Here is a 24480-nt window from a genome sequence, read left to right on the forward strand (position 1 = left end):
AATTTGAAGTTTTCGTATTGATCCATTTAGACTTTTGGGTATTTACTTCTTTGGGTAAATTAAGTTTTTTTTTTTTTTTAATTTTTATTGGAACCAATATTTTCGCTCCGTCCGATTTACTTGCTTTTGTAAATTTTTTTGTGATTGCTCTTGCAGCGTCGTTCTCGGGAATTTTAATGTATCTTCTCTTAATGAACAAAATTGCTTTGTGGTTTCCGAACAGCCCGGACACCGAGATTTGAGACACGTGAATGTCTCCCAAAAACATTTTATTGGCTCACTCAAAAAAGGAGCTAACAGGAGAGATTCATGGGCGGAAGGGGAGACGAACGAAAAATCGGGTGTCCAACGCGTTGAAATCATTCCAATAGAAAAATTTGATTCGGATGGAATCTATAGCGTTTGCTTATCTCGGAGCGTGTTTTAAACCTCAAGAGATTTATACGATCGGGGATTTAAACCCTTTCTACTCGCTTCTACGCGCAAGCTCTCGAGGGTCTTACAAAGTCGGCATATTTGAGTAGATTACACAATTTAAGGAGCCATAAAGCTGTTCAATTTTAAAAACTCAACTCAAAGGTTTGAGTACTTAATACTCGATTAAAAAATTTCGTGAAACACATCTTTAAATAATTACTCAAATTAAATCAAAAGAGTTCACTATGAGTTTAAGTAGTTACAACGGACTTAATTTTTTTTGTGAACGGGCCTGACATCAAGAATTTCGTATTATTTTTCGTAAATTGATTCTCGTGTTGAAGTTAAATAGCATATAAATTATGCGTATATATTTCTTTATAATTTTCATAATGTCACATGTGCAAATAGCTGTGCCGATAAGACGTTTAGCTGCTAAACTGCATTTTTGGTTCAACTCCTGCGTACTGACCATTTCCCCCCAAATTTTATCGGTAGAAATATTGCCATATTTATCGGATCAAACATTATGGTCTATAAACGTTATGGAAAATGTTAAATAAAACATATTTAAAAGTATCTTAGATAAAGACAAAGTATTTCTCACCAGCGTTTCCTGAAAATAAATACTAGATCTACAAGAGAAAACAATCAGATTTCGTGAAATATGTTACACAGATATTGTAAGAGTAACAGTAACATCAATAACAACATTACATTGAATTAAAAAAAATGGTCTGAGGTGATTTTGAACTCGTGGTATCGTGCGTGGCAGTCAGATAGCTACCACTATGCCACGGTGCCATTGGTGATTTATATTGGTTATTTTAGGATACAAATTTCGTAAAATAATGGAAACCCCCGAAAATACTGGTGAAGATTAATGAGTGCCAGGTCAATACTTACGGAAAATAGACAATACCTGCGTCAAGCAGCATTTACAAATGTATACTTCTTTTTTAAATATTGTATATTCTGACCTTTGAATCACGATCGTCATGTTTTCATCTACAAGATACATTCACGGCTCAGTACTTAACAGGGAGGAGTAGAAGAAGATAATCATTTTAATTATTGTTGTTAGATGATGATGATGATGATCATAACGACCACGACCACGACGAAACCGTAAATGCAGAGTCCGAAACTAAGTTTATCATGAAAAATGTTTTATAGACATGCAACCGAAGTGTGAAGTTGTGCATTAAAAGAAAAAAAACTCCCAACAAATAATTGGTAAACAAAAATGCATTTACATTGGCCAATTAGCAGAACTTTCATAAACTTTTTTAATATCATTTTACGTATTTCAATTTACCTGCTGAAGTTAAAGAAATTCCCAATATAATTTATTTTCTGACTGGGAGAAGGAAAGACTTATAAATAAATGAATAAATAAATAAAACTAACAAATTAAAATGACGTTGTGTAAGTCACTTACCTCTTAGAACGGTGTCCATGAAATGAAAATATCCGCGCTCGTGCGGTAACACCTCGAGCGCGGGTATTTTCATTTCATGAACACCTCCTACTCGGTTAGTAACCTATACATAGATACAACATATATTATATGCCCAAACGATAACGTGACTTTTACAAACTTAGCACAGGGAATTCAACATTTTTGTAACTCACAAAAACTTCATGAAAATCATTCTTATGATACAGGTATTATACAGCTATACTACAAGTTTTCGGGAGGACAATTTAGGCCCTTCCCGAATAAAAGTATTTTCACAACTTCGTCCGCAAACTTTTTCAGTTAATCTCTTTTCAGCATAGTTTTAAGAATATAAATGAATAACTATCTTACATGTGATTGAAATTTACCCAAATACACTGATTTATGTACATATCATGGCTACATTAATTCAATAAAATTTTAGACATTAAACACATTGTCTTGGCCTAATATATGTCACTGTCAATTTGAAACTAAACAGTTGCACATCTCATAATTTTAATGTAAATCGTGTATAATTACGCGCGTCTTTAAACGGATATTCGTTTGAATTAATTTTAAAATCACGTGATCCCGGAGAATTTCCGACCGATAACGGAAAAGTGATAAACACGGAAGTAGGATAAAATGACTACCCATGGCAGTCTAAGAAAATACAAAAACAATCATTTGTTTCTCTGTACATGTGTTGATTTCAAGGGAATATTGCACGGCTATCGTAATGTTTAGTAGTATACTTCAAAATGTGTAGTCTTGTAAGATTTATGTCTATTAATTTGTCTTTATTTTGCACCTTTAAAGCACTTTTTTCAGTAAATTACTTTTACTAAACTGAAATTAGTTTTGATACTATCAGATGTTTCGTATGCCATTCACGATAAAAGTCTTTCATTCTTTTCATATCCTGCTTATTCTATTTCTTACTCCCCTTCTTTATCACTGCCTATTCAGTAACTCAGCTTGCCCTGGCTAAGTTTTGCCCCACCACTTCTAGAAATAGTCTTGCAGAATTCAAAGGATACTTCAGAAATATGTATTACTTGTTTCCATTTGACAATGGTTAGTCACTTACGGTTTATTGTCATTACTCCTGGCGGTATCCTAATGAGGCTGGAGACACATCTTGCTACGACTGGCTACTCCTTTCCTGTAAGTTATGTCGGGCATCTTTTCTAAGTAAGAATTACATCTGTTTGAATCTCGAATGATCTGCTATAGATGCCCCTAGCACTTTACGCTTTCGCTGTACATGATTCGGTTTACTTGACTTGTGATCTGATCCCAACACTGTTTTACACTGTCATTATCTCCAGACAACATGACTGTTATGTATATAAAGCTAGGAGTGGTTTGGGGCAGCTGAACATTTCCTCTACATATTTTCTTCCTTCCCTTTTCATTCTAGTGAATATAGTTTTTCTATGCACTATTTCATACTGTAATATTTATGGTTACCTAATTTTGCTAAAACATTCTAAATACTAAAAAAGCAATATACTAGTATGAATATGTCTTGTGTAACATTTGCAATAAAATATTCTTAACAAAATTGTGCAATTATTCCATGTTCTGCGTCTGGAATATCTCTTATATCTCCAAACCATTGAAGTAAATCGTCTACTAACCGGAGACAGAGGTCACCATGATATCGAATCCTTTGTTCTATCGTCTGATTGATTTCTTCTTTAGAGAAGTGATCCCGATTCTGGATCATCTCAACGAATTTAAACAAAAGAGCCAATGCTTTCTTTTTTTTTTGCCTTTGGTCACACTTCGCTTCTATGATAGTCTGTAACTCTGTGATAAAATGTTACAATAAACAAATTTCATTCCTTTTCTTAAGAATACAGACAGCTTTATGATAAAAGATAATTACCATTCAAATGATTCACGATTTTAAGTTAAGACATATAAGAGAAGTACATGACAGGAGCTATAAAGAAATTGCATACATATTTATGCTTTATTACGTTTTATGAATTAACTTTTAGCATTTTTCAAATTACCTTTCTCAGTTCTTCGTTTTATATCATCTACCTCTTGTGCTGTCATATATGAAATTAACAATGAAAAACCAACATATAATAAACGTAACTGTGCCATATATCCAGTTGTGAATGAAAAGTACATTTTTTCTGAAAAAGAAAAAAATATTCTACCAATATTACATACACAGAAAGATAAAAACAGATGCCTTTGTTGCTGTAGCCTAGGTAATTGGTTTATAAAGTTATTTCTGAGCATATTACATATATACGAGTAGGTATATCATATATTGGAATTCTGAACATTTGTTAAATTCCCATTTAGCTTTCTTTTATATCTGTATTGAAACATCATGACACAATCCTTTCAGATGATTTGCAATGTACAGGAAATATTACTCTATCTTCCTACTATTTATAACATCGTTCTTTATTTAAACTGTAAAAGACATTGAGAGAAAGTGGTGTGTACAAGAACCATAGCTTTACTTCTTCCTTCTGAGGAATTGTTTTCTAATTTTAGAATTTACTTTAACCATTTGTCGGTAGAATAACCCCAAAACATCAATTTCATTTTTTTCTGAATTTTCAAAAACTAACAGAATTTATTCAGAAAATGTGGGATAGTGAGACCTTTATATCTCGTATTTATTTCAAGACTTTTGTTATATATAAGGTGTGCTTATAATCTAACCTTTACGTAGTGTTGTTCCGAGATGTATCTTACTACTTCTCTTTCAGAACACAACAATTACCAAATATCATTTCTGTGTACTTACAACCTTGAGAAAGCTTGTATCTATATTTGAATATGCAAAAGAAATATTTTAAAATGCCAAGAATATTCTGACAATGTTTCCTGAACGTAGGGTTCTAAATGTGGACTAGAGAATATTTACAAACATTTCCTTTGAATTGACCGGGTGACTTTGTTTTTTTCTCCCCGTACATTCAATCAGGGCTGTAATAGTTCGATCTTCTCAGATCGTTCAGCACGACTTTTATGTCGTGTTATAGGTACTGTTCAGTTTCTCAGCATGGCCATTTCGACCTTGGTGGTTCCAATACTCCCGCTTTCATAGTCTTTGGGTATTGTATAATCACCCCTTGGATATGATGCCTGCTTTTTCATTTTGTCTTTTGACAGTTCCTGTGATACGCAGGCTCAATAACCTCGGATGGATCACCTTTTTAAAGTCCAGTTTGTTTAGTTCTGCACATTGTTTTCTCGTTTGGGGCAAACCCATTACTTTATCTGGAGACCAAACGCCGCTTTTCATGGAATTACTCGCCACAACACGTGTATCATTGAAGGTTCCATGTCTATCGCCGTTTGAATACATCTGCAAATGTCTCTACATTGCTTTTTGTACTTTTAGCATGTGTAAATGTTGAGTTCTGCTCAACCCAGGGCTAGAGGGCGTGGACAGTAGCATGCATTTCCACTACCGTCCATGAACAGGCTCAATCAAACCGAGCCTGCAACATTTTCGTTTTTGTCGTGTTGAGCGACCTGTGAAGTTTCCACTTTTTCTATTTTAACCCCACATAGCCCAGTTTCGCACTTGACCACGAGGTCATCAAGACAAACAGTCTGACAAATTCTCACGAGTTTCAACCTTAAACTATTGACTCCAGAGTGTTAACAATATTTTCCTTTAATCTGGCATACTGACCTAGTTTTTTGCCCACATGAACCAGTTTCAAAATTGACCTAGAGATCATCAAGAAAAACATTCTGAGCAAATTTTATAAAGATTATATTAAGATTGGTCTTAACTGAACTGTCCTCTTGAGTGTAAACAAGGCAAATGTTGACGCATGACGGACGCCGGACAATGACCAGTCACAATAGCTCATAATGTCATAGTGAGCACTTCGTGCTCAGGTGAGCTAAAAAAGTTAAACAAAAAAGAAAGAAAAAAAAAACAATGCCACTTTGTCTATTCAATTAAGGTTTGCATTTGACTGGTATATGTTTAACATTACTAAAATAGTCCGGAATTCAAGAGGTGCAATAAAAATTATCATGTCTACATAAATTTGGCATTTGCTTTTCTAAAGCTATCAATACCAAGTTGAACATATTATATTTTGGATTTCCTTACCAATAAATGTAAACAACTTACCAAGCCAGTAGACTGATGATAAAGAATATGCCTCAAAATATCATATTTTTATGTTATGATTTCTTTTAGATTATGAAAAGTGGTAAATGTCAGAGTCTTTTTTAGAGATTTCCATCTCTGCATTAACAAATGTTTAAAATTTCATACAAAGTTTTCAAAGAACAGTAATAATTTGCCTTAGTTGGAAGAATGTGATGAGTAAGTTTTGCAAAGATTTGACTATTCCTACATATTCAGACCAGAATTATTACAAATACTAGCTGAATCTGCATTTTACCAAGCATTTATGTCCTCTATAAAAAGGTACAAAACTGGTATTTCATTTGTTTTGATTTAGTATAAGCATTTTATTGAATAGTATGGAATTAGTATTTCATATCCAAAGGTACGACATAAGTATATATTTACATAGATTTCATATGCAAATGAAGTACAGTAGTATTATTTTAATGTTTCATTAATATTGCATTTCATGTAGCTCCTTTGCATGAACATTTTTGCACTAATGCTTTACCGGAAAAATCCTATTATTATTAGGAAAAAAGAGTTATCAGGGGTAACTACGGTATGGTCATTTTTATGCAAGAGTTATTGGTTATCTACACTGCAGTTCCTTAAGCTTGTGACGTTCAAATAAATTATTTTCAAACGTTTCAAGTGTATTTATTAAGGGAGAATTTTCAAACGAGATAGCCCTGAAAAAATGTACTATGCTTCTGGTGGCCTGACCGACCGTGAAATTTTACCGCCGGCCGTATGTTTTGTATTAGATTAATGAATATATGAATGTTTTCAATTTAAAATCAAATAAAACAGGGTTGCTATTATCTACAAACGACAGCTGCTGTACGTGACTTTACGCGAGCAATGTTATCTACACACTACTTGAGATAACTTAACATTAGTACTTAGCAGCAGGATGTACGTCTGACTGGAGTTGTATTGTGACCACTTATCTAATTAATTCTTTTGTGGTAGCGACTGGTGAACCTCTACCGGTTCTCTAGAATCACTCCGGGAGATGTACGTTCTAGTGTAAGTCGAGTCTAAACGATAACATGAGACATCTCCACGACAACTGCTACTGTGTGGCTCCGTACGACCTTGTTGATTCAATTATAATGTGTAGTAAAGCATTGAATCTACTTTTTCGTAACTGAAAACGCGGGTTTAATGTATAACAGCTATCTCAAATACTTGCAGCAATTTTGAAAATAAAACAAACTAGTTACAAACTAGAAGGGGTTTTGTCACAAAAACATATATCTCCCCCTATCTACCATTAGCTCTGTTGACTATTTTGTGCAACGAAGTTGAACGTGTCGGCGATTTGCTTATATAGATTTGGTACTGATCACTCCTGTGAAGTGCATTGAAATCCAGCAAGCAGTTTGGCCTGTGAAAGACGGACACGATTTTTTTTTATTTTTTTAGCTCTGGCAGCCGTTTATTGCAGCGAAGCGGAATGTGCCGGCGATATGCACAACTAGGCTTTGTACTGATCACTCTGGTGACGTTTCGTCGAACTGCAGCTAGCAGTTTGACCTGTAAAAGCCGGACAGGATTTTTCTATTTTTAACTCTGGCTGCCCTTTCGTGCAGCAAAGTGGAACGTACCGACAATATGCAAAACTAGGTTTGCAAATTTTTATTTTAAGGAATGGCGGCCATTTTGTGCAGCTAATCGGAACGTGCCGGTGACATGCATAACTAGGCTTGGTACTGATCACCCCTGTGAAGTTTTATCGAAATCCAGCTAGAAGATTGACCTATGAAATCCGGACAATATTTTTCTATTTTTAGCTCTGGTGGCCATTGTTTGCAGCGAAGATAAACGTGCCGGCTATATGCACAATAAGGTTTGGTACTGATCACTCCTGTGATATTTCGTTGAAATCCAGCTAGCAGTTTGAATTGTGAAAGTCGGACAAGAATGTTAGCTCTGGCAGTCATTATGAGCAGTGATGCGAAACGTGCCGGCGATAAGCACAACTAGAGTTGGTACTATTCATTCCTGCGAAGTTGCGTTGAAATCCAGCCAGCAGTTTGACCTGTGAAAGCCTGACAATATTTTTCTATTTTAAGCTCTGGTGGCCATTTTCTGCAGCAAAGCGGGACGTGCCGGCGATATGCACAACAAGGGCTGATACTGATCAATCCCGAGAAGGTTCGTCGAAATCCGGCCAGCAGTTTGACCTGTGAAAGCCGGGCAAGCTTAATTCGGACGGACAGACGGACGGACGGCGAAGGCAAATCAATATGTCTCCCTGCTTTTACGGGGGAGACATAATAAACTTAAGCCTCATAAATGTTGCAAGGCCGCATAGGTAACAGAAAATGTGTGACAACGTCTCACATACATTGTTGCAAAGTCTCAACATTTGAAATGGTAGAAAATTTCAATGACATTTTCTCTTTTTGTCGAGATAAATTACTAAATGATGTTCGAGCAAGGTACAACAATGTAATCAGTATGTCAAATGTATTTGTCGTTCACAAACTGAACTATCACTTTACATTATACAAATGTACTCTTACCAAGGCTGGTATAAAAGTAATAATTATACAATTTTAGCATGAATTAAAACGTAGAGTTAATGCTCTGCAATAGAAACAAGCATCTTCAGGTATTTCCTATAAAACTACTTTCATTTATCTTAAATACCATGGAATTATGCAAGCACTGTTGATGAATCCTACACAAAAGTACTGTTCAGCTTAAACATTACTCATAATCGTACATTCAGTTTTAGAAAGTGCATATATGTTATACATTTCAATGATTACATTTTACATTACGTAGCAGGTAGAGAACCTGAAACAAGAGCTGTCATAGGAGACAGCTCGCTCGACTATTTCGATGCTAGATAGTGAAACTTGGCACATTTAATGAAGCTGGAGCTGTCACTGGAGTGTTTAATGACTCCAATGGTGGATGAAGATATTGCACAATAGCTCGAGAATATATTATTATTGTTTTTGTTCCAAGAGTTACGTAACTTGTGTCATATGATGTGGGTGATGATGTAGAACAACTACTTCAAGTTTGAATCAAATTCATTCAGTAATAACTTAGATAAGATAAAAATACATCAAATTTAACCTTAAATTCTTAGTAAAGCGATAAGATGATTCATGAAAAAATAGTACCAGAGTAATGCACCTTGAGTCATATGATGTGAGTGATAAGGTGAAACAACTATTTTAGGTTTGAATCAAATCTTTTATTAATTACTGAGATAGAGTGAAAGAGCATCTAAACTTTAATCTGAAATTGTAAGTAAAAAGGGGAAAAATTCATGACAAATTGGTGCAAGAGTTATGCTATTGTAAAACTGTCTCGCTGAGGCAAGCCAGCATAAAACTGATAGTTTACAGTTTTAGAATTACAGAAACACTAGAAATCTTTTTTTTAGAAGCTTTCTAATAATAGTTTTTCAGTGTAGTTTTTATGATAAGATATTGTGACATCATGATATTGCATTTGTAATATATAAATTAAGTATAATTTGAATAAAGCATTAAAAATTCGTTAAATAAAAAGAAAATTTGCTTACCGAAGAACATTCCTCAAGTCAATAATCAATAGCGGTAAGATTTTCTATATGAAAATAAGAAGGGCATGTACACATTATACCTAATAACAAAAATACTAAAAATAAGAATCCTAAGGTGCAAAAACAAATTACATGTTCAACATTTGATTCATCACACGCTGTTTTTAGAATAAATTTTATCTTTGATTTTGATCGACCCACGCGATGATTTATAATGCCATCATTTCATCATTTTTTCCCTTCTATAGTATATAAAATGTGTAAAAATCACGTATATGCGTTTGTTTGATTAAAGCAATATTTCTTATAAAACCATTGATATGAAAGCTAAGGTGCAAGCGATTTCTTACTCTCAATGAATATAGATTTTGAATGATATATATTTTATGTTTGTAAAATAAAAAATGATCAAACCACAGACGGTTTATTTCCACTGATTTTGAAGAAGAATCAACTTCAGCGCGAAGTTGTTGTTGTAGCGTCATATGCAGACATATTATAATGCCGCGTGAATATGCGGTATCATGATTAAAAGGTTTAAGTAGATTATTCAATCAATTTAGTAAATTTGTGTTTGAATAAGGAGTCTAGTCTTTAATGTAATTCTCCTTGTGTTAATATTACAAATTTTATAACATAAGAAATTGCTAAATTAAATATTTCAGTTAATGATATTGCAATACTGAAATGAAATAGATGCGCATTTTCTTTTCATGTAATTGTTGTTATCACTTTCTGTTATGTAGATTTATGTATCAGTGCCAATTATGTTAGTCAAACATAAAACGAGATAGCATTTTTCTATCGGCCCTTGATCACAACTGCAACTGTCGGTAGTTTTCTACTCAGTTGCAGTATAGAAAGGAAAAACAGACAAAAGTCTTTCAGTTGTGTCATCAAATAGCACATGTCTGTATGAAACTGCGTCTTCGTTGCAACCACATTCTACTTTCTAATTTTGACTATGAATTAAATTAAGGAACGAAAGGTAAATATTTGCCTGTGGAAGTTTAGTTGATATAATCAGGGTCTGTCCTGGTCAAATTAAAGGTGGGGGTATGTCTGCAGGATTTTGATGCACATGAATGTTTTTGTAATATATTCAATATCTGCATTTAAAAAGAAGAAGATTTTTTATCCAATCTCCTAACTAATAGTGTTCATGAAAACTATCGCAACAATAATAAAGATTTCCATGAAGACTAAACAATATCATGATAATAGATAACCATAAGATAGGGGGAAAGGAGAAAACATAACATAAACAGTTTCATGAAGATAGGACCATAAATGTGGCCTGTGGAATGTTAACAAGATATTCCTTTGACCTGAGCAGGTGACATAGTTTTTACCCCACATGACCCAGTTTTAAATTTGATCTAGGAAAACTAAGTTTCATAAAGGAAGGGTCATAAATGTTACCTCTAGAGTGTTAACAAGCTTTTCCTTTGATTTGATCTGGTGACCTTGTTTCTTATCTTACATAACCTAGATTCAAATTTGACCTAAAGGTCATCAAGACAAACATTCTGGCTAAGTCTCATGAAGATAAGGTCATACATGTAACCTCTAGAGTGGTAACAAGCGTTTCCTTCTATTTAATTGAATGACCTAGTTTTTACCCCATATAGCCCATATTCAAACCTAATCTAGAGGTCATTAAGACAAACATTTTGACCAATTATCATAAGTTTCAAACTTAAAATGTGGTTCTTAGAGTGTCAACAAGATTTTCCTTTGATCTGGCCTAATAACCTAGTTTTAACCCCGAATAACCTAGTTTCAAATTGATCTAGAAGTCATCAAGCCAAGTTTTATGAGGAAAGAGTTATACATGTAGCCTCTGGAGTGTTAACAAGCTTTTGCTTTGATTTGGCAGTGTTTACCTGGTTCTAAATACCACATATACCAGATTCAAACTTGGCCTTGAAGTCATCAAGACAAACATTCTGACCATTTCTCATCAGTTTGAAATATAAACTGTGGACTCTAGAGTGTTAACAAGATTTTCCTCTGATCTAACCTAGTGACCTAGATTTTTAACCACATGACCCAGTTTCAAATTTGACCTAGAGATCATCAAATATTGTGACCAAATTTCATAAAGATTGGCTCTGATGTGCTAAAAATATAGTTTCTCAATAGTTTAAGTTGTTATTGTGTAACAATTTTGAAATCAGTTTGGACAGAAACAAAAATGCACAACACCACATAAGTTATATAAATACAAGTGTATAAAATACATAGTACATTATATTTTGTACTACAATATTGATGCCAAGCCTTGTCGAAAATAAAGATACAAGACTAGCTGTCCTACAGACGATTAACATTAAAGAACAGTTAGCTTAGGAAGACCTTATACGATATCATCTAAAACTAAGGTCAAAATTTTATACCCTAAATAAAATTCTAAAAATAGAAAGTACAAGTATCCTATCATTGATGGTAACCGCAAGATTAAATGAAAACAACCAAGATAATTTACTTTGTAAATAGAAAATATAGGTTATATATATTTATGATACAGTCCTTGGAGAATTAACTATACAAAACTGCGTTTCTTATCTTAAAGGCTGTATGAGTATAAATACCAAATTGTTTTTATTAAAGCTTTGTTTTCTGACGTCATAAGTTTAGTACATTTTACTATTTTATGTAAACAATCAGCTATGTAGTGCAAACCTTATTATATTACAAATTTTCTCTACAATTTGTTTGTTGAGAAAATATTCTTCTTAAATAAGAAATACGTAGATTGTTTGGTGTAAAATTTTGACAAAAAAGTATATTTTATTATTGCAAAGTAACATGTTTAATACATATTAAATGTTGATCTAGTTTCATTTCTTATGAAAAGTCCTTTCTTTTACGTTGTTTGTAATTGAAGTGACGTCAGTCAATTACGCTCGCTTAGTTTATTATGAAGAACCTCGCTCTTTAATTATATTTGAAATTGAAATAACACGCCAATCATCCAGGTGAGAATACCAAGAGTCAGTAAAGATCGGCATCGCGAATATCATCAATAACGATCGGTCACCTTACCAATACCACATAGCTGTTGTCTCCCCTGATGTCGTTTTTAAGTCATTTTGGTCTTGATGTCAATTCTTCCTCATGTTTGTGTATGTCAGAAGATTATTTTTCACTTGTGAACACCATAATTTTTCTACTATGTTACATTTTCACTCATGGCGATGCCATTTATGAAAATATTGCATTTAGTGTTCCTTCATTGAAAGATAATTCGATCTTACACTGAAACAAGAAAAAATCCATCTACTTCTAGAAATATTTCAATTCTTTTGCAAATGTTGGTATTCTCAGGATCATGTGAAAATATCAGATCGCATTTTAAAATTTTCCAAAGAATTCAGTAAAATTTGGTAGGAGATATGAATATTATTATTGTTGCACTGCCCATCTGCCTTGTTTGATTAGTTTTGGGTTTAACACCGTTTTTCAACAGTATTTCAGTTATATAACGGCGGGCAGTAAACCTAACCAGTGGTACTGGATTCTGTACCAGTACAAACCTGTTCTCCGCAAGTAACTGCCAAGTTCCCCATAGGGGAAGAATGATTTCAGACCCAATGTTTTTTTATCATATCATCACGGAGAACATACACCTCGCCCAGGGCTCGAACTCACGACTACTGGGATCCGTAGATTTGCGTTCTCCCTAATGAGCTAAGCTGGTGGGCTATCCATATGGCTTGATTTCAGCCTAAGTTTTGGAAAAACTGTAAATGATTGGTAGCAAGCCTAGTTCTGCTGTCCTGTTTTGGTTGTAAAAATGCTGGTAAACAGGAAATTTTTTAGAAAAATCAACAAATATATTTTATGGAAACTTTTCTCTTCTGGCTTGAACGAGACCTCTGATACTTTTCAGGTATACGTCACTGATACATGTGTTATGGTGACGAAAGCTATAATACTGTAGTTCGCATATTTCTCTCATTTCTGGGATTTAACTGTGCATTCTTTGTAAATACTGGCACAAATTGATCTTCTTTCCCGTTTGCTTTCTGCAGACCAATGTCAGAGGGATTTCTTGCAGGGATCTGCAGTAGTTGTCACTTGTTATCGGTGACGTAAGTCACAATTTTTCGATAATTCCCGTATAATGTCGTCAACCCTGGTATTCCAGGTTTCCCGGCGTCGATGTGAGCATATCTAATGTAAGATCCTCCATCCCAGTATCTTGAAGTAAATGTGTAAGCATAGGATTCCTCCGGAAATTACTCCGGTGAGGATATGTAAAACGTATAGTCTGGTCTATTTGCAGTTAGACAGAACCCTCAAATAGATAAACCATTTGTTTAGTGAAGTTGTGTTCTTTAAGGGTTTAACTCACCTGTAACATAGTGACAAGGTGAGCTTTTGTGATCGCCCTTCGTTTGTCGTCGTCCGTCAACAAGTTCTTGTAAACACGATAGAGACCACATTTTCAATCGTTTATTAATAAACTTGCACACAACTTGTATTTGCATTAATATCTTTCCAAACTGGCCAGATCCCATTATGGGTTTTAGAGTTGTAGCCACTTAAAGGGCCAAAATTTGCCTTTAAGGCTTTTGTAGCCATACAGAGACTTTACCTATGGTTTGAATTAATACAAACTTGCAAAATATCTTAAACGACAATAGGTCTAGGATTCCATGATGAATGCGTCAGATCCAATCATAGGTTCCGGATTTATTGCACCTGATTGACCTCTGCAAATGCCAAAATTTTTTAATATTTACCATGTGAACACGATAGAAGTGACATTTAACATTCGATTTTAACCGCACTAACACACAACTTAAGTCACAATAAGATCTCGATTCCTTTCGAAAACCGGCTAGATGTCATTAGTTCGAGGCCCATACGGAAGATTGCTTCGGCAAGTATGCTGTCTCGTTAAATAAAGTCTTTATTATTATTATTGTTCTAGAGTTACTGCCCAAAATTATTGCTCTTTGAGACATATAGATGTTTCATTTATGTTTTGATTCGATACAAACTTGCACAGAATGTTATCTTGATGATCGCTGGGCCAGGTTTGAAACTGGATCATGTGGGGTAAAAAACTAAATCACCAGGTCAAATCAAAGGAAAAGCTTGTTAACACCCTAAAGGCCACATTTATGACTAAATCTTCATGAAACTTGGTTAGAATGTTTATCTTTATTCCAAGTTCAAAACTGGGTCATGCGGGGTCAAAAATTAGGTCACCCGGTCAAATTAAAGAAAAAGCCTGTTAACACTCTTGAGGCCATATTTATGACCCTATCTCAGAAATTTATTAAAAATGTTTATCTTGATGATTCCTAGGTCAAGTTAGAAACTTTGTATTGTGCAGTATAAACTGGAGCTACATGGCAGAGTCTTTACATTTATTGCATGTAGCATGTTTAACAGGTAAGCGTTATAGGGTCATCATGATCCTCTGATAAGTTCTAAATACCCTTAAAAGTGACCAAGTGTAACACGTGAAAAGTTTACAAAAGGTCCTTATAAGGTTGTTACATGTCAAGTTTAGCGACACCCCAACAACTGGTCGATGATATGTCGTTCGATTTTTTTGTTGGGTTTAACGTCGGACCGACACAATAATAGGTCATATGACGACTTTCCAGCTTTGATGATACAGAAATACCGCAGGTGCCCCCCCCCCCCCCCCGCACCCCCCCCCCCCCCCCCCCTCCTCGTGCATTATTTCATCACAAGCAGGCACCTGGGTAGAACCACCGACCTTCCTTATATCAGATGGGTAGCTTCCTCACATGAAAAATTCAAAGCCCCGAGTGAGGTGACCAACATCAATGAGGGGCAAGGGATCTGAAGTCAGCGACAATAACCACTCGACCACGTAGGCCCCATGTCATTCAAAGGTTTCAATTTTTAGATCTGGCAACGTTTAAAGGGACCAAGCGGAACAATTTGAACGAACTTGAAAGAAGTCAATGCAATCTGAAAAATGCTTCTGACTGGTCAGACGATGTTGCTTAACCATTTAATCTATTTTTAGCTCTAGTGGCCCCTTAAATAAGCCTCGCAGAACCATTTGGACAAACTTGAGAAATTAGAGAGTTTGAGATTTCAAACTTCGCCTTCCCCTTCAACGTCTCTCATATATATTTTGTGTAAAACGTCACCCATATGCGTGTAGTTTATTTATATCACACGTTGCTACTAAAGTTTTCCATGTAATATCCCGTAAGCCTAAGACTTCTCTTTATAACTATGCGAAATAAAAAGCTTAGTTTCAGGATTTCTGCTTATTAATTTATTTGATCATCCATATATATAATTAGACTAAATTTGATGCGAAACACTATCAATAGGTATAAGAATAATGAAGTTTTGTATGGCTAATGATTTTAACTAAGTACATTGAATTGAACCTGGAAGTATGAAGTTATCAAGTGATTTTGAGAAACTTTGAGATTTTGTTCAAACTTTAACTTCTACGGCATATTTGTGTCCCCAGGCGGTATCGATTATACCAGATGGGCCTTTTTGACGTATGAAATGAAGTTTTGAACGTCCGAAGATGTGATATTACGAAAGTCGAAACTTCATTCCTTTTACATCTACTCTGTCCACATACTCGGCATCAAAGACTGAAATCTGGATGGAGGCACATTGCATGATAGCCATTTTACTTGAAAAATAATTAATTATGCGCGATTATCATTTGGTGGAATATTTTATTTTCACATCCAAATAAAATCAATCTGTTTCTGTCGGACACTTAATACTACAATTGCGTTTTAATTATAAACACAAAATGGTATTAGTCAGACGGAAAATTCATCTGAAGTATCAGACAATTTCAGCTCTATGATATCATGATGTATGGCGTACCATTTGGGTCGAAAGTTTCCAGGTACCACAGGTAGTAATAAAATCATACCTGCAGGTATAAATTTATAACTGCGGGTATAAATTGGAAATGTACCCGCGGGTATAATTTTACACCCGCAGGTATAAAATTATACCCGCAGGTACAAAGTTATACCCGCAGGTATACTTTTATACCCGCGGGTACAACTTTATACCCGCAGGTATAAATTTGTACCCGCGGGTATAAAAATTACACCTGAGGGTATAATTTTGTACCCGCGGGTATAAAAGTGTACCACGGGTATAAAAATTATACCTACGGGTATAAAATTATACCCGCGGTTACAAAATTATACCCGCAGGTTTAAAAAATTATACCCGCGGCTATAAAAATTGTACCTGCGGGTATAATTGTATACCCGCAGGTACACTTTTGTACCCGCGGGTATAAAAGTATACCTGCGGGTATAAAAATTATAAAAGTATACCTGCGGGTATAAAAATTATACCTGCGGGTATAAAATTGTACCCTCCGGTATAGAAGTATACCTGCGGGTATAAAATTATACCCGCAGGTACAATCTTTATACCCGTAGGTATAATTTTTATACCCGCGGGTATAATTTTATACCTGCGGGTGCAAAATTATACCCGCGGGTATAAAAATTATACCTACGGGTATAAAATTATACCGGCAGGTATAAAATTATACCAGCGGGTACAATTTTTATACCCGCGGGTACATTTCCAATTTATACCCGCAGGTATAAATTTATACCTGCAGGTATAATTTTATTACTACCTGTGGTACCTGGAAACTTCCGACCCAAATGGTACGCCAAAATGATGAGGGACGTTTCCTGTTAGCCGTATGGGATAACTCCATTCTTTAAATGCACGGAACCAGAGCCTGGCAGAAGGAAATTGTGGGTTAATTCCCCCTTTGATTCTTACATTTTACAAAGAAAGTCGGTCTTGAAACTCGGTGTGACCCTACCCTACCCCTACCCCCCTCCCTCCTCAGCCCCCCTGAAATGGGTGACCCCCTCTTTAATGTTGGTGTCCCTCTAACCAAAAATTCCTGGATCCGTAGATGCTTTACTTATAAAATAGTATATTAAAATCATATTGTGCTGTCTGAGAGTTTGGCATTATACAGAGTCATACAGAGTGTCATTATCAAGTCGATATGATCATTATAGGTTATTAACTTTGTATGTGGATATATGCATAAGTTTAGGAGCGCAATATTGTCCGCGAAAGAACGATGATAACCTTTTTATTACATATCCACTATCAAATGATTAATTTTTATCTAAATTATCGTTCTGTCACGAAAGACAGAAAAAATACGGAAAAAAATTCCCTGAAAACGCAATCAACAAATCAAACTGATGCGCATTAATATTTTCCGCGAAAATGACGTCAACTTGTTGTCGCAACGTGCGCTCGGACTCCACGGACGTCACGCGAATATTTCCATTACAACGTTAAGAAAACATTCCACGTCCTATATTAGTCCAACTCATTTCAGTCTAATAAATTACTACGTGCCAGTATCTAATAGGTCAGATTAATCAAAGTGTAAAAGTAAACAAAATGTTGCATAAATTACAAATTAAACAAACACACAATAGCAACAAAAATCTGAAGAAACGAGATCCGCAATGGATGGACCGTCAGGGGAGGTAACTATAGTCACGGATTGGGACTAGTCCGATATGAAAGTGTTCAACGTCATGATATGGAAAAATATTGCACGATCGCAGTCCATTGAAACCCAATGGAAAATAATTTTAGGTATGTAATAATCATTTTTATTTCCTCTCATGTATGATTTACAATCGTGCATTGTATACTGACTATACTGACATAATTTTATATAAAACCTAAATGTTTGGAGCAACACTAACGAGTTTTTACATTGTTCACATTGTTTTATCTTTTTATTTATTTAATTTTTGTTTGTTTGTCGTTTTTTTTTTTTTTTTTTTTTTTTTTTTTTTTTTTTTTTTTTTTTTGTAATTGCTCTAATATCAATGCGATGATTATATTTATATAGTTATATAGTTTTTTATTTAATTTTCATTTTTTTCATTTTTAAAGCCTCTTGTAAAATTCCTGCCCTTTCGGACAACTGGTATCAAAATGCACGAAAAACACGATCATAATTACGGATAAATTGAATGAGCGGATTAAAAGAAGTAAGGTTCATTCTAATGTTTGAAATCTCAAGGAATTTTAATCGAACTTCAACTTCATACGTTAACTTCGCAAGAGACGTTGAAGGGGAAGGCGAAGGTTGAAATCTCAAACTCTCTATTACCGTACATGAGTGCTACAGGCAAAATTTAATGTTAATCGAGCCTTTATATTCCTTTTCCGATATACACTAAAGGATAAGTGATTCGAAGTCAGCGATCCGAAATGCTCGGTAAAGTGGTATCAGAAATAATGGATATTAACGCCATAGATTTAATTTCAGAGGCATTTCGAAAATTGGAGCTGTAACATATAGAACTGACACCGAAAACAGATCCAATTCGATTTCCTAAAGAATGTTTGGTGAATGAATCACTAAAGCAAAGAAGCTGCTTCTGAAAGCATTTCAATATTTAGCTATTATATGTCTGTAGGACACAGGGGGGTGTGCCCCCTACTGGAACATTTGTCACAAATAAGGGGCAATCATTCAAATATTTGCAGTCTTAAGGGGCTGTAGCCTCAACAAACATGTGAAGGATTCATTATTCTAGGCCATATACTTTTTAGTTATGAGCATCAAAAGCAAAAAGTCCCTTATTTTGGCTTTTCAATGGCCATAACTTTAGTTAAGCGCTAAGATTCTCAAGAAGAATGGCAAGTGTGCAAGGTCACATCATGATATAGACTCAGTTAAGGTTTCATATATTTACATCAAATAACTTTTGAGCTTAAGCACATAATTAGGTGAAAATGTGTAATTTCAAACTATATCAGGGGCCATAACTTTAAAAATAGGGGGATTGAACAGGTCAAAATATAAAAGGTGTGTCAGGTTATATCATGATAAAGACTTATGCAAGTTTTCATCCATTTATATCATATGCTTTTTGAGCTAAGTACGTCACAAGGCGAAAATGTGCATTTTTGACTATTTTAGGAGCCATAACTTTGACAACAAGGGAAGGAGGCAGACAAAAAATATGAGGTGCGCAAGTTCATATCATGATAAAGACTCGTGCAAGGTTTAATCAATTTATATGTAATACTTCTTGAGTTAGGCGCGTCAAAAGGTGAAAATGTGCATTTCTGATTATTTTAGGGGTCATAACAAGGAAATAGGGAGGCAGATTAAGACTCATGCAAGGTTTTGTGAATACGTCAAACGCTTTCTTTGCTAGGCGTGTCACAAGGTGAGAACATGCATTTTAGAGGCCATAACTCTGGATATAGGGGGCGGAGCCAGGCGGAAAATAGAAAGTGCGCAGGTTCATATTATGATAAAGACTCATGCAAAATTTCATCAATTTATATCAGACACTTTTTCAGCTAAGCGCTGCACGAACTTCGGACGGACTAATCTATATATATGCCCCCACCACACATGGGGAGGGGGAGGGCACAAAAATACAAGATTTTTGGTACTATTGAATAGATTATAAAGCATAGAAAGCTTTAGTTCCTGATTTTTTTACACGGTCTCTAACCACAATTATGTCATGCTAAGACCTGCAGCTTTTTTTTTCAAGAAAAGCCATGTTTTCATTTATCATTACAAAAAACGTTGCTTTAAGAAGCAGCAATATTTCAAATGTAGTAAGTATCGTCTAAGAATATTCTACTTGAATGTTCAATATACCTGTTTATATAAAGATCTATTGATTGTGATACAGCAAGAAATAGCAAGAGCTGTCTGATGACATCGCGCTCGACTATTCAAAGGCTTTTCAATAAAATGGATTTCATGGTAGTACTGTTACAACTCTGTCATAGTAAGGTCAAAATAATAATAAAATGCTGTAATTTACAAGTTCTTACAACGGAAGTATTTACACTTTAAGTACAAAAGGGGCATCGTTCTGTTAAGATACAAGTCGAAGATATGCGATCTTAAACACTGATCTTTAACATAACTTTGTAGTCTTAATCCAATAGTCCTAGTACTTAGAAAGAATTTAAGTTGCATGCAAAACTTCAATGTAAATTAGACAAAGGGGTAGAATTCTGGTAAATACAATTCAGAGTCATTCGACTTGGCCCAGTGACCGTATGCAATGACCCCAAGACACATGTGAAGTTTCAAAACCATAGCCCCAAGTACTTACAAAGGCAGAAAATTGTACTCTGTATTAACACTTGAATTTTCTGAGTATAAAAAGGCACATAATTTTGTTAAAATACAAATTAGACTTCAAGGACCTGGACCTGTGACTATATTTACTGAGCCTAAAGACATTTGTGAAGTTTGAATTCAATGTATCGATGCATCGCAGAGATAATTATCATTATGAATAATTCTAATCGAATTTCAAAGTTAAAAAGGGCATAAATCTGAACATATTGCTGACATAGTAATGTCCCTTGTCATACATGTGCACACCCTCACATACAAGTATTCTAGGTCTCAGTTGAATATATTTGATAGTGTTCAAGATATTTGACATTTTCAAAATCTTTAACCAATTTTTTTACATTAAAAATGGAAATAACTCTGAAAATAGTGCTGACAGAGTAATGTCCCTTGTCATACAGGTACATACTGTCACTATACACTCATAGACTTTTATAATCGGTCACTGTTATAATTGCGATAACTTGGATAATATTTAATTTACAGACTGAAATTTTCTCGATCACCTTTGTTTTCATATGTTTTTTATTTGTGAGGGTAATTTTCCATAAAAATGGCTTAAATCAACCATGCGATACCGAACTGTTTTTCTTTTTTTTTGTCTACCGGTCGATTTTACCGGACCCTAAATGGTGTTTTGAAAAATTCATGAAACGGTTTTTGGCCTGTAAATGATATTACTCATTTAAATGGCATCTATTTCATTTATTCAGTCGTTAAAAATAGTAGTACTTCTCTCTTATGCAACTACATGTAAATCAGTTTCATATTTTGTTAGTGTCCACGACAAGATATGTTTCTCGAGAATGACAATTACTTAATGATTATACGCCTCAGTTTACAAAGGTATATAAAAACAGTTTCCATGTTGCATCAAGCCTCTTTTCAAGTTTTGCTAAATTCCAACCAGTCTGTTGCTGAAAACTACTCCAGACAAGATTACAGGATAAACCGACGAACGGACAAAGCAGCGATTGCATGCTTCTTCTTCGGGGAGCATAAAATGTAAACCCAGACCGGGATTAGAACCACGACTCATCTGTTACACCCCACAACTGCTACATTACAAAAGGTTGCTCACTCATCTGTTACACTCCACAATTGCTACATTACAAAAGGTACAATAGCCCAACGCCTTAGACCATTGCACCACCGTGGAAATTTTAAGTACGCAAATTATGTAAGATATGCTGACAATGAACTTGATCCCACTGACCCCACATACAATCCCAATCTTGCTTTTTTATAAGCTTTTTGTTCTTATATATAAAATTCTTTTTTCTTTGATTATATCAGATGACCTATTGCTTGACCCTACATGATTAAGATACTAACTTTGACCTAAACGTCATCAATACAAACATTCTAAAACATTCTCATGAGTTTCAATCTTTGGTCTTTTTATTTGAACTGACCTAGTGATCAAGTTTTTTACCCCATTGCACCAAGTTTCAATCTTGGCCTAAATGTTATCATAATAAACATTCTGACAAAATTTCGTGAAAATAGGGTTCTACATGTGGATTACGAGTGTTAACAAACATTTCCTTTGAACTGACCGGGTGTCCTTGTTTTTAACCCCACAGAGACCAGTTTCGAACTTGACCTCGAGGTTATCAGGACAAACATTCTGGCCAATACTCATGAGTTTCAACCTTTTAACTGTGGACTCCAGAGTGAAAATAATAGTTTCCTTTGATCTGGCCTACTGACCTAGTTTTTACCACATGATAAAGATTGGTTACAATTGTATCCTCTTGAGTGTTAACAAGGCAAATGTTGACGCATGACGGACGCCGAACAATGACCGGTTACAATAGCTCATAATGTCAGACTGAGCACTTCGTGCTAAAAATTTAAAAAATAACAAAAAAGCAATGCCACTTTTTTCTACATTGTTAAGGTTTGCATTTGTCTGATATATGTTTAACATTACTAAAATGTTAATAGTCCGGAAGTCAGGAGGCGCAATAAAACTTATCATGTCTGCATTTTGGCATTTGCTTTTCAAAAGCTATCAAATACCAAGCTGAACATATTAAATTTTGGATTACCTAACCATTAAATGTAACATACCAAGTTGAACATATTATATTTTGGATTTCTAAACCAATAACTATAACAACTAGACAAGCCAGTAGATTATAAAGTATATGCCACAAAATATCATATTTTTGTGATATTTCTTTTATACAATGTATCATGAAATCGTGATAAATGTCAGTCTATTTTACAGATTTCCATCTCTGCATTAACAAAAGTTGTAAGTTTCATTCAAAGTTTTCAAAGAACAGTGAGCATTTCAATTTGTAAAATAATTTGTCTTGGTTGGAAAAAATTGATGAGTCACTTTTGCAAAGATTTGTATATTCCTAAATATTCAGACCAGAATTATTACAAATACTAGCTGAATCTGAATTTTACCAAGCTTTTATTGCCTTTATAAAAACGTACACAACTGGTATTTCATTTGTTTTGATTTTATTGAATAGTATGGAATTATCTTTTTATTTCAAAAAGTACGGCATTAGTATATAATTACACACATTTCATACGCAAATGAAGTACAGTAGCACTATTTTAATGTTTCATTAGTATTGCATACCGTTTAGCTCCTTTGCATGATATTTTTGCACTAATTCTATTAATTTAAAAGTAAAATCCTGTTATTGTTTAGGAAAAAAGAGTTATCAGGGGTGACTATGGTTACTATTATGCAAGAGTTCTTGGTTATCTACACTGCAATTCTTTACGCTTGTGACATTTAAATAAATTGTTTTCAAACGTTTCAAGAATATTAAATAAATGGAAAAAAAATACAATGCTTCTGGAGGCCTGACCGACCGACATTTTTTACCACCGACCGTCTGTTTTGTCTAAGATTAATGAATGTATGAATGTTTTCACCTTAAGATCAAATAAAACAGCGTGGCTATTGTACTACCTGTTTACTCAACAAGTACTTCACTCTTAAGTGTGTTTGCCTCTTCTTTTAATTTTCTGACACGTGTCGCTACTTCAAAAGGTGACAAATTTACTGCAGATTGACGGTTTACGATTGCCTAATTTTAGTCAAAGCTTGCATAATATAATTTACAAACGAAAGCTGCTACACATGACTTTGCGATAAACTTAACATTAGTACTTAGCAGCAGGATTTACGTCTGACTAGAGTTGCATTGTGACCACATGTCTGATTAAATACGAGGAGTGTCGGCCTAAATCCTTTGAATGAAATAATGGTATATAACTTAAAGCAGATGATATTGCGGTCATGACTTCTTTTGTGGTAGTGACAAGTGAACCTGTACCGTCTCACATACATTGTTGCAAAGTCTCAACATCAACATCATAATTACCTTTGAAATGTTAGAAAATTCGTGTGTACATTTTCTCTTTACGTCGAGACCATTTCTTGGACATGTGTTTAAGCTTAATACATGAAAGAACACAATATTTTATAACTGTATATTTTACTGCATTTCTTTCTCCCTCGTTCTTTTTTATACACGTGCATTTACTGAAATATTTCAATGTTTCGCGTTTTTTTCATCTCCCAATTTCCTTTTAAGAGGGAAATTCACAAACTGTCTGCATTTACTAAGATCCGCCTCATCACCTTTTTACTTTTCCTTTCGTGCAGTAACTCGAATCGCTTAATAATGTTTAAAAGTGACTTAAAACCCTACATAAATGTTAAAATATACTAAGTCGGCTAAAAATAGAGTAATAAATGATACATGTGCACATAATGGCTAATA

General features: G+C 34.6%; 1 protein-coding gene across 1 annotated transcript in view; it reads right to left on the minus strand.

Moving 5' to 3' along the window:
- Positions 1-794: 794 nt before the first annotated feature.
- LOC128552893 (uncharacterized) overlaps positions 795-24480 on the minus strand; it is a 40097-nt gene continuing 16411 nt past the window's right edge. Inside the window, exons 5-6 of the mRNA XM_053533963.1 lie at positions 3886-4014; positions 795-3676 (exon numbers count right to left, since the gene is read on the minus strand). Coding sequence (XP_053389938.1) covers positions 3420-3676; positions 3886-4014 — 386 coding nt within the window. The 3' untranslated portion in view covers positions 795-3419. The remainder of the gene's footprint in view (positions 3677-3885; positions 4015-24480) is intronic.

This window comes from Mercenaria mercenaria, unplaced genomic scaffold, assembly GCF_021730395.1.
Source record: "Mercenaria mercenaria strain notata unplaced genomic scaffold, MADL_Memer_1 contig_3270, whole genome shotgun sequence".
In the NCBI taxonomy this organism is placed as follows: Eukaryota; Metazoa; Mollusca; class Bivalvia; order Venerida; family Veneridae; genus Mercenaria; species Mercenaria mercenaria.